At 40.1% G+C, this 15,170-nt stretch overlaps 1 protein-coding gene across 2 annotated transcripts in view; it reads left to right on the top strand.

The window, feature by feature from the left end:
• Positions 1–15,170, top strand: part of CARPA (Carbonic anhydrase-related protein A) — a 174,196-nt gene that overhangs the window by 123,398 nt on the left and 35,628 nt on the right. For both annotated transcript variants that reach the window (XM_086917109.1, XM_086917108.1), the window contains exon 4: positions 6,567–6,758. In XM_086917109.1, coding sequence (XP_086773235.1) covers positions 6,567–6,758 — 192 coding nt within the window. The remainder of the gene's footprint in view (positions 1–6,566; positions 6,759–15,170) is intronic.

Here is a 15,170-nt window from a genome sequence, read left to right as displayed (position 1 = left end):
TTTTTATTAAATTCACAAATCTACTCGAAACGTTCAAACGAACTTCGCAACGATTCGAACCTACATTAAATTCGTTCCCGAATTTCTCCTCTCTCTTCCGTGAAAGGGAGGAATTGCTCTCCAATCGAGATCGTGAATCGATTAAAATCCCACGTTACACGAGCACGGAATGCAGAAATGCACCGGGTGAGAAATCCTCGCCCGGGTTAATTTCTCCGACTCACGTTACTCGCGTGACTCCCGCGGCGAGCCGTGCAATTTTAACTATATTTTCATAGAGAAGGAGAGGATATATCCGTGGATGATCGATAACGCGCGGGGCGTAATATTGGCACGGAATTGTTACTTACAATTTATTTGAAAGCTTCATCCATATCCTTTTGTATCCTTGTTCCAGGGTTATGGAACGTCCCGTTCTGTCTCGAATCCATTCCACCCGTGGAAATACACGTACCCCATCCTATTATATCGAGCCCTTATGTCCGACCATATGCATCCGTTTCGACTTACCCCCCTCCAGCTTCGTCGATATCCGTGCGATGGAACTGTACGACGAGTGTTCTCTCCTCCTCCCTCCCCAAAAAAAGGTAATGAAATAGGAAAATAAAATGGAAAATAGGAGAGGAAAGAGAAAATGGTAGGTCATCATTTTTCGTCTGTTTCTTTCATATTATGGGCGGGAGAAAGAAAGATGTTTGAACGTAGTCGAGGAGATAATAGCCGTGACTTTCCAAACGTTTGGTATGGAGAGCTGGGGCTCGTTTACTCGGGGCAACGCGATTCTGAATAAAGGGGCGGCCCATTGTTCCGCCCCTTACTTTTTCCTCGCGAAAGAGAATCCGAATCGAAACCGCCATTGTTCGAGAATAAACCGAATATCCGTAACTGGTATCGCGGCCGGGCAAATATATTCCCTCTTCTTTTTCGCTTTTCCCCTTTTTTTTTCAAGGAAAAGCGCGCGAAGAGTTAATTGGAAGGATTGAATCGTTTTTGTAAATTTTATGTAACGTTCTTCTTCTTTTTCTTCTTCCTCTTTTTCTTGATTGAAGCGTGAACGGGTTTTGGAAGAAATCATCCGAGAAAATGCCTATACGAAGTATATTTTCATACTCGTGTTTCGATGTTTTCTAATCGGCGAATGTGTAATAACTTTTCTTTCCGTATGATAAAGCAATGGTGGCATTGTTTTAAATATCTTTCCACCAATTTTTCCTCTCCATCCTTTGACAATCAATTCCTCAATTCGATGAAAATCGAAGCTAAAAATAAATCTAAAATTCGTTTAATACTCGTTTCGAGCTCGAGGAACAAGCGTCCCTTGGCAATTTTCTTCGTCCATCGAGGATGGTAATCGAACATATCTCGTTTCCGATAAACGAGAGGTGGCCAAAGAGGAGGACGAGAGGCGCCGTATATAAATCGTCGTAACTGTCGCATAAATAGGGGATGGTTGTTGGTTAACTCTCGTGTCCAGGCCATTGTTCCACGAGAATTGGAACGCCGGTGACGCCGGCTCCTTTCCAGTCGACAGCGATAGCCATCGTGGTCGCTGACGTTCGCCCGGAACTGTGAAATACCGATTAAAATAACATTTCCGTTTCTAACCACGGTTTAAACGGATTCTCCTCGTGATTTTCAACCCCTTGTCGATTCAATTCCAAATTTTCTCAATCTAAATTCGAAATTGCAGAATCGTGTGGACTTTTTTTCCTTTTCTAAATAGCGCAGAACACGAGACAGATATCTTCCCCTCCCATTTTTTTATATATTTTTACACGTCTTACATACATTTTGGTCCACAATGGTCCGTGTATAACATCCGTTGCATCGAACGAGTCTATTTTTTTTTCAACCGAATCAAACAATCGCATCGAGATCGATCGAGAATGTTCAATCATGCTTTCACCAATTTTTCACTCGTTGCATAGATACCACGTTTCCTCGAAGACGTAATTTTTACGACAACAGTAAGTAAATTTACATTACATTATACAAAATGAGATGATGCTGCAAGATACAAAGTAGCCTAAACCCATTACGATATTACACGATTTTGTACGAGCCTAATCACCAAATTATTATCAGATCAGCCTCGAGAATAAGCTACATCGAGCCTCTTCTCTCCCCCTCCCCCACTCGACCAAGAAACGCGATTAATCGCAAGTTTCAAGGACAAAACCAAGGCTTTTCGACCCTTCGTCGAAAATCCCCTCCCTTCACGAGACAATCGATCCCCCGTCAAAGTTTGGGGGGGGGGAGGATATCCTTTCTCCAAAAACCCGCTTTCCTTCCGCGAAACTTCCCTTTGATTCCCACCCTCGAAAACTCGGCCGAAAGAAACTCGGCAGCCGCCATTAATCACCGATGCGCCGATGAACTTCTCGGGTAGGAACGAATTATTACACGTAATGTTCCATCCGTGAATTTTCCATCCGTCGACGGAACAAAACTCACGATCGTTCCCTGTCTCACACTCACAGGTGTGGAGGGAAATGGAGGAGGAGGAGGAGGAGGGAAGGTGGAGAGGGTTGAACTTGGGGGCTGGTGGAAAGAAGTCGAGGGAGAGGCGGCCTTTGTGAGGATTCGGCCTTGCAGACTTCCTCTCCGCGGAGAGTCTTCTTCTTCCGGCGGCCCCATTGATCCGAGTTCGAAGTTGGGGAAGGGAGGGGGTGGGGAGGATGAAAAAGGAGAGGATTATCCGCGAATTAGAGTCGAAAAGGTGGAGGAGGAGATCCGTCGGGGGGGATAATGAGTTATGCTCTTTCGATGAGTTATGCTACTTCGACTTGGCGTCGTCTTTGGATTTATATTCCGGCGAGGGAGGGAGGGGAAGACGACCTTCTCCGGAGGCTGGAGGATTGAGAGAATCGTTCGAGGAATGTGGATGAATCTAGCGGTGAAATTGGGATTCCTTTTTCTCTTTTTCCTTTTTCAAGGAAATTTCTTTTTTTAAGGAGGATCGGCCAATAATGATGATCCAACAGTGGAGGATTCTTTTCGAAAATTGAATCGAAATTACTCGAACGAAGTTGGTGACCGATCGAAGAATTGGAAAGTGTGTTTTCCAAAAACACGGTTGATACATGATTCAAATAATATTAGCAGGATTAATTAGAGAAATAATTATTGTCGCGCTTACGGACGAAAGGATGATATTTCTATCATAGCCATAAATTGTTAATAATTATCTCTAAACGTCCAAGATAAGCATCTCGATCTCGAACAATATTCGTTAAAATTAAAATTTCCAAATAATTTTTCAAATAAATTCTTGCACTCCTTCCAATTTCATAAAATCGACGGGATTAAACACCTTCGATTTAAAGATGAGCGAACGATTAGAGAAGAATGATGACGAAGGAAGCAAAACCGGAAGCGACGATGCAGAAACAGATGATATTTAACCGGAAGTTGGCCGGAATAGAGATCCGGAATCTATTGCAAAATAATAAGTTATCTGCCGGCGACTTTTGCCGACGTGTCCTCCTCCACTGCTTTCCACCCCCTCGGGTTACCTCATTATTTCTAACTGATGACGCCATAATTCAGCTTCACGCGACGTACAAGAAAATGGACTTCCCCTTCGTCCCACGACTCGTGGCTGTTCCACCACCATCAACGTTCTTCGAGGGTAGTAACGCGACAAGGGGGGTGTGTCTGGCCCCGCTATTCCGTCCAATTAAACGCCTAATCAATTATCTGGCGAAGGGGGTGAAGAGAAGAGGGAGAGTTGGCGCTCTTTCTTGCTCCAACCTCTCGAAACACCACGTCCTTCTCCTCCTCGTTACGCCGCGAAGAAATTACCAAGAGGTGTCAAGGGGTGTCAGCCTGGCCAACGTGTTTCCACCGCCTCGATAATTAGCCCTAAGTCGGGATGGAGGAGGGGAGGAGAATTCGCGGAGGACTCGTGTCGCCAACCTGTGAAACGACGTTGTTCTCGTCGTAGGGGTGGGTGAAGAACAGTTTGGAGGGTGTTTCGCAGGAACAGTCGAGCTTATCTTCGTGGATTTGGCGTTAAGTTCGATGGTAATTTTGGATGGTATAGATAGGATTTCTTCTACCGTTGTCATTGAAGATGCGTGACTAGTTTTAAAAAAAATTGATCTCTTCCTTTTCTTTCTAGTAGCAAGCTACTTTGTGCATAACCTGAGACACCTTTTCTCATACATCTCGAGTTCAAAATCCGTCCACGTGCTACGATTTATGGGAGATTAATTAAAATTTTGCTCGATTTTGTTCGACAACTTTTCGTCGGAGATTAGGCGGAGATTTCACAAATCCGTTGGCTCCATTGACGATGGCGTACTAATTAGAACGCTGTGGAGAAGGAAACGGTTGCCGCGAAATGGGAAAGGACGAGAGTAGCCCCATAGTTGAAGATGGAGGCCGCGTGGGGAGGTAGGTAATTTAGGTATCGTGGGAGAAATTTAGTAAAGCCTTGACCGTGCTGCTCATCTGGCCCGCTCTTTCCGTGCCTCCGACGCGAAATTAACGCTTTGTACGCGGCCTCGAAACTGCGAAACACCGCGCGGGTAACGCCTCTGTGTATACCGGCCGCTTCATTAACTTCGTTACAAAGAAGTTCTTCCCCTTCCTCCCCCCTCCCCCTTTTTCCATTCGCTCCTCCCCATTCGTTCCTCTTGTATTCTTGGCCAACGGTGTAACGGTGTAACCTTTAAAGCTTCTCTTCCTTCTTGGGGTGAGTGGTGTGTGGATGTGGCCGAGGATGTGAAAAGAAGTCTCTCGAGGAAACGGGGAGCAGGGAGAATCGAGAATTACGGAGAGATGCGTTTTTGGGGGAGATTAATTTGCAAGAATTAGGGAGGAATGATAACGTGAAGGAAGAAAAGAGAATGTAACGCACTGTTTCTTTTTCGTTTTGAAATGAAGTTTTTCAATCGACCGAGCATTTATTTATCGTTGGGCAATTCACGGTCGAATATAAGAAACGAGTAAGATTAATAAAATTGTTTTTATTTTTATTTTTAATCGGTTTGCTTTAACTCGCAATGATGGGTTCGGATAACGGGTTAATAATCCATCCTCATTGAACTGAAATATAGGATAAAATCGTCTATTATGCATTATATCCAGCAGTGAATCGCGATCTTAACCGTGTACGTACGAAGAACAATTTAAATTAAAAACTATCCAACCGGAATAATCTTCCCCGGTTCCCCGGAGTTGAAATTAAGAAAATTAAAATTCATTGAAATAACAATTATTCGTCGTTACAACTTATAATTATGTATCAACGTTTCGTGCATTTAGTAAACATTGAATATTTGTAATCGGACGAAGCTTGAAAAAACGGAATGATCCCGTATATAAAGAAAAATTAATTCTTCTAATAACAATTAAATAAATGAAATTAATCATCAAGCAAAAAAATTATCGTGGAACAACGATATTAATTATCGTATCGACAAGTATCCACGAGTTATTTCCGGAATGGGATCGCGATTTTGAAGGAAATTTATTATTGAAGACGGAAGGACTCGAATGGACGGTTGACTACTTGAATTACACGGGGCGGCAAAGTTACAAAATTCTAGATAGAAATCAATGGATCCGGATTAAAATTTTCGCCCGTGTATAACCGGTGATTTAAGTGAGAATGATTACGCGCGTCACGGGGGATAATTGCGTTTCGTGCGGGACTTAATGGAGTTACGTTACGATTTTAATTATACATCTCGCCCCTCCTTCCCTGGATCGTGTTTCTCTGCATCGGTTTCGAGCACGGATTTTTCATCGCGACTTTTATTCGTTTCCAATAGGAGAGGAAACATGTATTCGTAATTGACGGATTGACGCAGAGCAGAGGAAAGACACGGTTTGCGTTCGCGTCTCCCGCGGTGGAATATCAATCCGAGGGAGAGAAAAGAATTCGTTTAATTCTGCGGAGAAATTGATTTATTTGTGCGCAAATTTTTGTTCAGTTGTATTTGGAAAGAAACATTCGTGCATATATACGAGAATGAAAACTTTTATTTACAATTTTGAGAAATCGATTCTCAAAATTTCAGGGATGTTAAAATAATGGAATATTTGTGTGCAAATTTTTGTTCAATTGTATTGAAAGAAACATTCGTATGTATATGTGCGAGAATGAAAACTTTTATTTTGAGAAATCGATTCTCAAAATTTCAAGGATGTTGAAATAATGGAATAACGGATTATTTGTGTGCAAATTTTCACAAAATTCAGTTGTATTTCGAAAGAAACATTCGTGCATATATACGAGAATGAAAACTTTTATTTTGAGAAATCGATTCTCAAAATTTCAGGGATGTTAAAATAATGGACTGTTTATGCGCAAATTTTTACATATACAAAAGTGAAAACTTTGAGAAATCGATCGGGATGAAATTAAAATAATGGAATAACGGACATTCTAAATATTTTGTAATCAAAAAAGTGTTGCTCGGATCTCTCTCTCTCTCTCTCTCTCTCTCTCTCTCTCTCTCTCTCTTTTAAAACGAAAATACATTCGGGTTGCGTACGTGTTAGAAATCGGGACGTAGATGTTACGAGAAAGGTTTCGATTCTATTTCGTTTTTCAGGTTTCCGGCCATTTGTACAACACCGGCCAGTTCCTGGTGTTCAGAGCCGATCGGGAGGCGAAGGTGCGGGTCAATATAACGGGTGGGCCGTTAGCTTATCACTATCAATTCGAGGAGATCTACATACACTATGGGATGGATAACGATCACGGATCGGAGCATCGCATTAATAACTACGCTTTCCCCGCCGAGGTGAGTGAAACCGATACTCTAATACCGCTTTTTCTTCCATTTTCGTGAAAAAAAGGATTACTCGCTTTACTTTGGAGAAACAAAGCTTCATTTTTTGGACAATTTTATTATTATTTCTTCTAATTTGTTTTTTTTTTCAGATTATTAAATAATGAGGCTATAATTGTACTTTCAATTTTTCTAAATTTAAAAAATCTTTTTTTTTTTTAATTTTACTTGTAGATTGAAACGAATGGATTCGCGTAATGAGATTGAGATTGTTTAAAACGATGAAACTTTAAGTGGACGTAGATTGAAAAAAGAAAAAGAAGAAGAATTTAATTTTATATTTCAAATTTTGTAATAAATAAACGTACGTGTATTTTCTTTTTTAAAGAATTTAAAAAAAATTTTTATCTCGCGAAAAAAATAGGAGAGGGGGAGGGGGAAGTTGGGCGGAGTGCAAAGAAAAATTTATCAACGATTTAAAAGCAGGCCGGTGAAAAATTGAAATTTTAGACATTTCGGTCGCACGCAAAATTTAATATTCTTCTGGTCTGGTGAAACCTGATAAAATTCAACCGTGAAATTGACAAAAGGATCACAAAATAGAAACGAAAGAAAGAAAGAAAGAAAGAAAGAAAGATAGATAGAAAGAAAGAACGATTTCATATCGCTTTTAAGCGGTTGTATAGAAACGAATCTACTTTCGAACAATATCACTGTTTTTGCATTCCATAGGAAGCGGCATAGAAAAATAAAAGGAGAAAGGACGAGAAAAAAAGGGGGGGGGAATAAAGGGATGGAATTAGCGTTTAGCATATACCGTGGAAGATTACTCGACGAGCGGGAATTTTAAACTCCTTGAATCTTTCATCGGATCGATATTTGACCATTCTCGTTGAAAATTCGCTAGAGTTTCTGCTTTTAATTATGCATCATCGCTAGTCCTCGTTTCGTCCTCGACTCCGAAATCGAAATCTTCGAAACGGAACGATGCCTCTATCCTCATTTCCCGTTGAAAAATAAATTCAACTTGCTTCTGTTTTCGTCCAAACCTTCGAATCGTAACGTCAGAACAGATGGACGATTTTCGCCTGATGCTTCGTCACTTCCTTCCTCTTCTAATTCCTTCTTTTTCGAGGGAATGCAAATATAAACGAAATGGCACGTATTCTTTCGACAGTGCTAATTCATTATTCAAAAATCCTTTCACATTTAAAGAAGAAAAGAAAATCCTTAACGATGAAGACATCGTTATTCCTTCTTTTTCAAGGGAATGCAAAACTATACGTATATAACACATGTTCCTTTCAACAGTGCTAATTAATAACATTCATTATTCAAAAGTCCATCTCTAAGAAAGAAAGGGAAAAAAAAGAAGACAAGATTCGAATCCTTAACGAAGAGGAATGTAAAAAAAAAATGTTACATATAACACATGCTCCTTTCAACAGTGCTAATAACATTCATTATTCAAAACTCCACCTTCCTTAAGAAAGAGGGAGAGAAAGAAGAAAAGACTCGAGTCCTTAACGAAGACATCGTTTGAAAGAATAAACGCGGAAATTACGCGTTATAATTTCGAAAAAAAAAAAAATGAACGAATATCTCCCTCCCTCCCACACCGTCGAGGCTCATCAGCGAATCACGGGGACAAGGTTAAGATGATAAAACCGGGACGAGGGTGGAAGGTTGACGGCGCAGTTAATCGAAATTAATCACGGGGCCGGCTTCGTAACGAGACAAATTAAACATTCGTTAAACGCGACGTGACGATGACCCAATTAACCGCGACCCGCTCATCCTTCCGGCAACCAGACCTCTCCTCTCCTCTCCTCTCCTCTCCTCTCGTCCCCATGTGCGACCCAGTTATCCCCTGGCCGTCGACGGCCCGCGAGAGAATATCGCGTTGCGCCTGTGTCCTCCACGATTTTCCCCGATTTTTTAATTAGTGTCGAAAGCAACACGCCTCGTCTCCGTGAATTTCGTGAAAAGAGCGGTGAAAAGAATAAAATGTCCCCCCCCCCCCCCCATCTGCCCTCCCTGGAAAATTATTTTCGACTTTTTGGGTCGAGAACTGGGCTAAGAGAACAACTTTTAGAGAATTATGAGAGGAGAGAGAGAGAGAGAGAGAGAGAGAGAGAGAGAGAGAGAGAGAGAGAGAGGTGTCGTTCACAATTGTGCATTGGACGTGGGAAAGAAAGTTGTTCGCGTAAATTTTTCTTTTTTTGTTGAAGAAGATTGTTTTGTTTGTTGTTGATATATTTTATATTTATTATTGGGGATCTTTCTCCTAGAAATTGAAACATTATTTCGAGCATTGTTTTCAATCTCCTCGATGTGCAATTAATATCTGTAAAATTGATCGAAAAAAAAAAAAGATATTAATTAACATACTAGCGACGCTTGATGCAACTCGGTCTCGGCCATTTGATGAAATCAATATCGGATTATCGTGGAAATTCCAACGAAAGTCGCGAGTGATTAAATGACTCAGAACCTAGAAATTCCTCGATATTCGTTCGAACTTCGGTTTTCGAATTCCTCTCTCGCCCAAAATTGGATACGATTTTTTTCTATATACTTTTTATATACTTTTTGCTTAACTTTGCCCGTCATTAAGGGCAAAGATCATTCAAAGTCGGATAAATAAAAAAAAAAACAATTATATCGTAATTTTATATTTTATTAAAAAGAAGAAAAAAAGAAAAAGGAAAAATGTATAATTTAAGGAAAATAGGGCAACGATTTTTCCACAACGTAAAATGTTGTCGTGTAATATTGATCGTGAATGGATCGTGGCGAAGAAAGGCATTTTATTCCGTTTCAATTGAAGCTATTGATAACGTGTCGGATATAATAAAATTCATCGATTTCTCCGCATAAACCCCAATGAGGGGAAGCTTAATCTAAATCGAAAAAGTGGATTCTATTGTAACAGAGAGGATTCATTCTCTTTGTCGTATCACGCATAAACAAAATTGAACGTGAAAAGCAAAGAGAAAATTAATAAAAGTATTACAGAATGGCCTTTCACGAAGCCGCCCCCCATAAAAATCACAATGAAACGCCTTTTAAAACACTTCAAAATTATACGTTTTTAATTCATGGCCATTCGTTATTAAGGCATTTATAAATAATTAAATATCAGATACGTCATCTTTGTGCCGTTTAAACCTTTATTTCCACTCGTCGATTATCCAAAAGGTAAAGATCCGATTCGTAGAATTTAATTAAAATAAATCATCAATCTTTTCAATAATAATCAATAATATCTTTATTAATATCTTTATTAATAACGCCGAATTCAACTTCCATCCAGGATTTCAAAATAATTTCAAAATATATTAAATTCACAATATGATTCCGTATCAATTAACTACTATTCAACTTAAAAACCATTCGATACAAGAGTGAACAATTTTAAACGTACAAAGAGCAACGATATTGTCGACGATTCAAGCTTCGTCAAACTTCTTCAAACCACGAAACCACCCTTTTTCGTTTCTTCCTCCAACCGCGACCAACGACGAACCGCGTCCAACGATTCGCAAACGCGAGGCAACCCGATCAAACCTCTCCTTGCAACGTGCTCATAAGCCGGAAAACAATTATTTTCGAATCAACGCGGCGGCCTCCAACGAGGGAGAGATCGATTCGAGGTTAATCGAGCACATAATTCAGGGGCGACGCTGCGTGTTTGCACGCGAGCGAGCGAATGGCCACGCAATAAGCGGCCATTTCCAATCCCTTCTTTCCAAACTCCTTTCCCCTGACCAATGAACTTTCTCCCTCTCCCTCCCTCTCTCTCTCTCTCTCTCTTTCTCTCTCCATGATAAACGTTTCCAAAACGTTGCTTGTTGAAGTTGGATGGAATTTATGGTCGCGAGATATTAATCGATTTGGGGATATCGACGGTGTGGAAAGCGTTCGAACTCGCGCCTTTCGAGGTGATTTCTGATATATTTCTGGAAGTTAGAAATTTTTTTTTTTTTTTTTTTTTTTTCAGAATTTGGAATTTGAAGCTCGGTGTTTGGACGAAAGGAAATTTTGAGTGAAATTTAATTGGCGGCGTTTGAACGAAGGGGCGAGGTTTCGCAGGGAATTATTTTTCAGGCTTTCCAATTTTCACTGGGGGCAGAAATTTTGTTGCGCCCACTTTTTATCTTTTCCCGATTTATAATTTGATAAATGCCGTGGAATAATGCCGTGATCATTCCTGGCGTGACAGCTCACGTGTAACTGCCGTGATTTTTAAAGCGCGGAAACATCGGTTGTAATTCGAAGCTATACGAAACGAAATTAACGGGCGAAGCTAATTTCGTTTTTCGTTACTTTTGACGTTGAGAAATTCGCTGTTAATTTCGCGAGCCAAGGTAAAATCCACGTGCAATATCCACGAATTATTTATCTCGGGATCTCGGGAGGTATTTCTATTAATGTGAACGTGTTATATATCGTTTGAATCGTATTCTTTTATGCGCATAAGTCGATAAGTTCGTTCGATGATCAAATCGAAGATCGATCACAATCGTTGACGCGAATATTTGTCTCGCGATAAATTTTATAACACGCGGCAGCTTAACGTATATACCGATAAATCGTGGCCAGTTAGAGTCAATAAATATCGAATCATTAACAATTCCAGTTGAGCTTGCCAACCTTGTTGAATCATTAACTATCGACGGGAATATATATCGTAATTGAATGCACGCCGTTGCACGATAATTCCAAATTTCTGCCTTCAATTTCAACATATTGTCACGATACGCTTTCTATATTTTTCTCTATTTCTTTTCTCCTCGCGTTTTCACAATTCGTGGCACGAGCGTCTTCCGCTGTACCAGAGGACTATTTTTAAAGAAAGTGTTGTAAATAATTTCTATCGGAGAGACGCGATATCGATTTCGGAACAAGTCGGAAAAATTCGAGCGAAATCTTGATAGCTTTGAAAAGATCTTTAAAGACAAACGATACAACGACTTGTTCTTATTAAAAATTCAAACCCATTATTCACTTACTTAATATTATTATTTGACGTTGTAGCCAAAAATAAATATGCTTTCGACGCACGATTTACCTTTAAAAAGAAAAAATCGTAAAATAATAGAGGGAAGGGAACAAACTCACGAAACAATTTATCTTTTACATGTAAAAAAGAAATACGAATAACGATCGGAAATAATACGTCGAAAAGTAGTAATAATTGCGTTCGATAATAATAATAATAATAATAACAGAGAGGGATCACGGTTGCAAAGGCAATTACCATAAAAATTGTCCCGATTCCTAAGAAACATCGAGCAATTATTCGACGCGTGCGTGCTCTCAAAGGGATTCCATTCAGCAATGGGGACAAGGACGGATCGATTTCAAAGTCGGGGTTCCATTAAGAACTTCTTTTCTTTTTTCTCCGTTTGTCCAATTATTCATTTAATCACACGCGATCATCCTTCGAATCAATCCACGCCAGTTTTCATAATAATAAAAAAAGGAAAATGGCCGAATGAATAAAATATAGCACACTTCCTTCGTTTCCTTTGTTTCTTTCTCCCTCTCTCCCTCCTTTCTTTCTTTCCTACATAGGGAAAATAGATCATTGGGACAGCATGGGCACGCAGCTGGCCCATGGTCGTTTAATTGCAAATAAAATTTTAATCCAGGAAGGGGATGGCATTGATTCCCGGCGTAAACTGCACCGCGATTTCCATTTTTATTCGAGGGACTGGCTGCATATCTGCACGCAAATCGATCGCCGTTCGAATTCGTAAACGAGGGAAGTGGAAAAAAAAAAAAAAAAAAAAAAAAAAAAGGAACGAGAATCGAGCGTCTATCTTTCTACGTTCTGCCTCGTTGACGTTGTAACGGGGAGGGTGGGATTTTTGGGAGATTGGATCTGATTGAAAAGTTACTATTTACACGGTGAGTTATTGCTTCCACTTACTTTTCGTTCGTACCTTCTCTCTTGCCCGTGATTCATTGATTGAACTTTTTGGGGGAAAAGAAGAAAATAAGAAATGAGAATCGTTAATGATTGTTACGAATGGATGAATTAATTAAGAATTTCGATTTCAAAATATATATATATATATAAATTCAACGAGAACACATTTCGTTTCCATTCTTATTCATCCATTTCTAAATCTTCCAAATCGGATCGAACTTTGCGTCATCTCAAAAAAAAGAAAAACCATACCTCGAGGCAACTCGCGAAATCTAGAAAAAAAAGAAAAAGAAGACGAGGAAGAAGTGTTGGCCAAAACTGAAATCCAAACACACGCCGTTGCAAGCATCCATCCTACTCGATCACGATCAATAATTAATCGACAACGACGAGAGGCGGCGGACCCGGAGGATTCAACCCTCCTCCCCCCACAAATTCGTGACTCTCAGACCTGGGGAGGCTTGTGTGGACATCCGGTTGAGGTGCTGGGACAAGGAGGGGCCATTCGAGGAGGCACTCGAGCCACTCCATCAGCTCCTTCTCGAGTAGGCTTTCGGCATCAAAGCGGCTCGTCGCTCAAACATGCCGGTAATGGTTCAGACTCGCTCGAGTGCCGTGGTGGCTCTGGGAATCCCCTTGTCCTCCTGTCACCGGCCCTTTCAAACGGATCCACCTCTCTCTCTCTCTCTCTCTCTCTTAGTCACTCGTGCTTCCCTCGCTTCGTCCTCCCATTTTCGTCGCGAAAACTTGTGGAAAAGGCGAGGGGAGGAGGAAGGTTTTTCGCGAGGGACGTTTCTTCACGCGAGTGGAAAAGGTATTTATTGGAAAGGTTATATGAAGGATTTGTTAACCGATTGATTTGATTAATTTTTCCAATCGACAGAGAGAGAGAGAGAGTTGGATTAAAATGTATCGCGAATGGAGTTGGCTCGATGATGGGAAGAGGAACGATAAAAAATGAAAGAGATCGAGGATGACTCTGCATTCCATTCGTGGAAATGCGTTTCAAACGTTAGTCTCCTCTTTTGTACCTCTAATATCCAAGATCAAGTTTCTTTCGTTCGTGCATCGATCATGCGAAAATCCTACCGTGAAGTGAGTGTGAAATTAGGTATAAGGATAGAGGGGTGGTTTATCGATCGATTCTTTCTCCCCTTTCGAAAAAGAGAAAGAATATTCTTAGAATATTTTATGTATTAAAATTAAAATTTTCGCCGAGTGTTACAAAATTTCTGTCCACGTGGAAGGAAAGAATGATAAAGTAGTGATAGTACTTTTTTTTTTTTTTATTAATCATTATTTACAGTTGTTTTCGAAGAGTGTGTTTTAACGATACGGTCCATTTAAGTTTGAAACTATTTTAATTCATCGTATCGAGGAGCGAAAGTGAACGTGAAGTTGAATTGACGATTAAATCGGGGAAGACGGATTTCGTAAATACGTTAACAGACATTTTCGCCGCAAGCGGCCGGACTATACACTCTATTACGAAATTCTGGGATTATAACTTGAGCTCTAACCTGATTTCGGTTCTCATACCGTTCCCTTCATCATCCATACCATCCCAATAAACCTGGTTAACCCTGTTCCTCTTATCTTCAGCATCATCACGCTCTTCGACCCTTTTATTATTATTTCTATTACCGTCAATCTGTTCTATGCTCGCTGAGTAGACGCATCGTAACGACGGTTCACTGTGGAGAACAATCGTGAAGATTTCCTACGATATAACACGATAAAAGTAGGGAAGGAATGGCAAAAAGCGATTCCCAGAATTGAAATAAAACGTTTTTAACGTTTAATGTTTCTTTAATCATTAACAGTTAAGAATTATTAAGGGATAATGAAGTTCAGCGTAAAACTCGATCGAAACTTTGAACCGTTGTAACTACGAAATGGTTAACTTGGAAACAACGAGCGAACGATCGTTGGAAGCGTGGAATCTTACCCTTTAAAACGCTTTCTCATTTATCTCGATACGACATCCGGTTCCCGAGATATCGTCGTGTAAAGAGAAAGTTAATTTTTAATCATTTCCTTGTCCTGCTTACTCTCGCTCACCTTATCTGTCCCCAACTCGAAACAAATACCGAACATGATTCGTGGAATAACGTAATAACACGCATTTCCAGGAAAGGATATAGGTCACTAGGCCCACGTTTCATAATCTCTAAACCACATGTCTTAAACCATTAGGGAAACTTTGAGTCGTTATATGTCTCCATAACCGTTCGAGATATCGTTTGAGAAACGAAAATTAGATTTCGATTGGCACGGTTTATTCTGTATATTGTGAATGATGGATGATTTTCGTTTCGATAAAACGTCAAGTTCCTTCACACGATTTTCATATCGATTTTCAGAGAGAGTAGTGTATGGTTATATTTATACGCGGTTATTTAACTTTCCATTATTAAGGTATGCACGCGTGTTATATGAATGGATCTCTGGATGGAATGGTGATTTTCGCTTAAGTTATCGGCACG

Source organism: Apis florea, unplaced genomic scaffold (assembly GCF_048593485.1).
Source record: "Apis florea isolate Af1SG1 unplaced genomic scaffold, ASM4859348v1 contig_3811_pilon, whole genome shotgun sequence".
In the NCBI taxonomy this organism is placed as follows: domain Eukaryota; kingdom Metazoa; phylum Arthropoda; class Insecta; order Hymenoptera; family Apidae; genus Apis; species Apis florea.
Note: the sequence above shows the minus strand (reverse complement) of the source record. Positions and strands in the feature narration are given on the sequence as shown.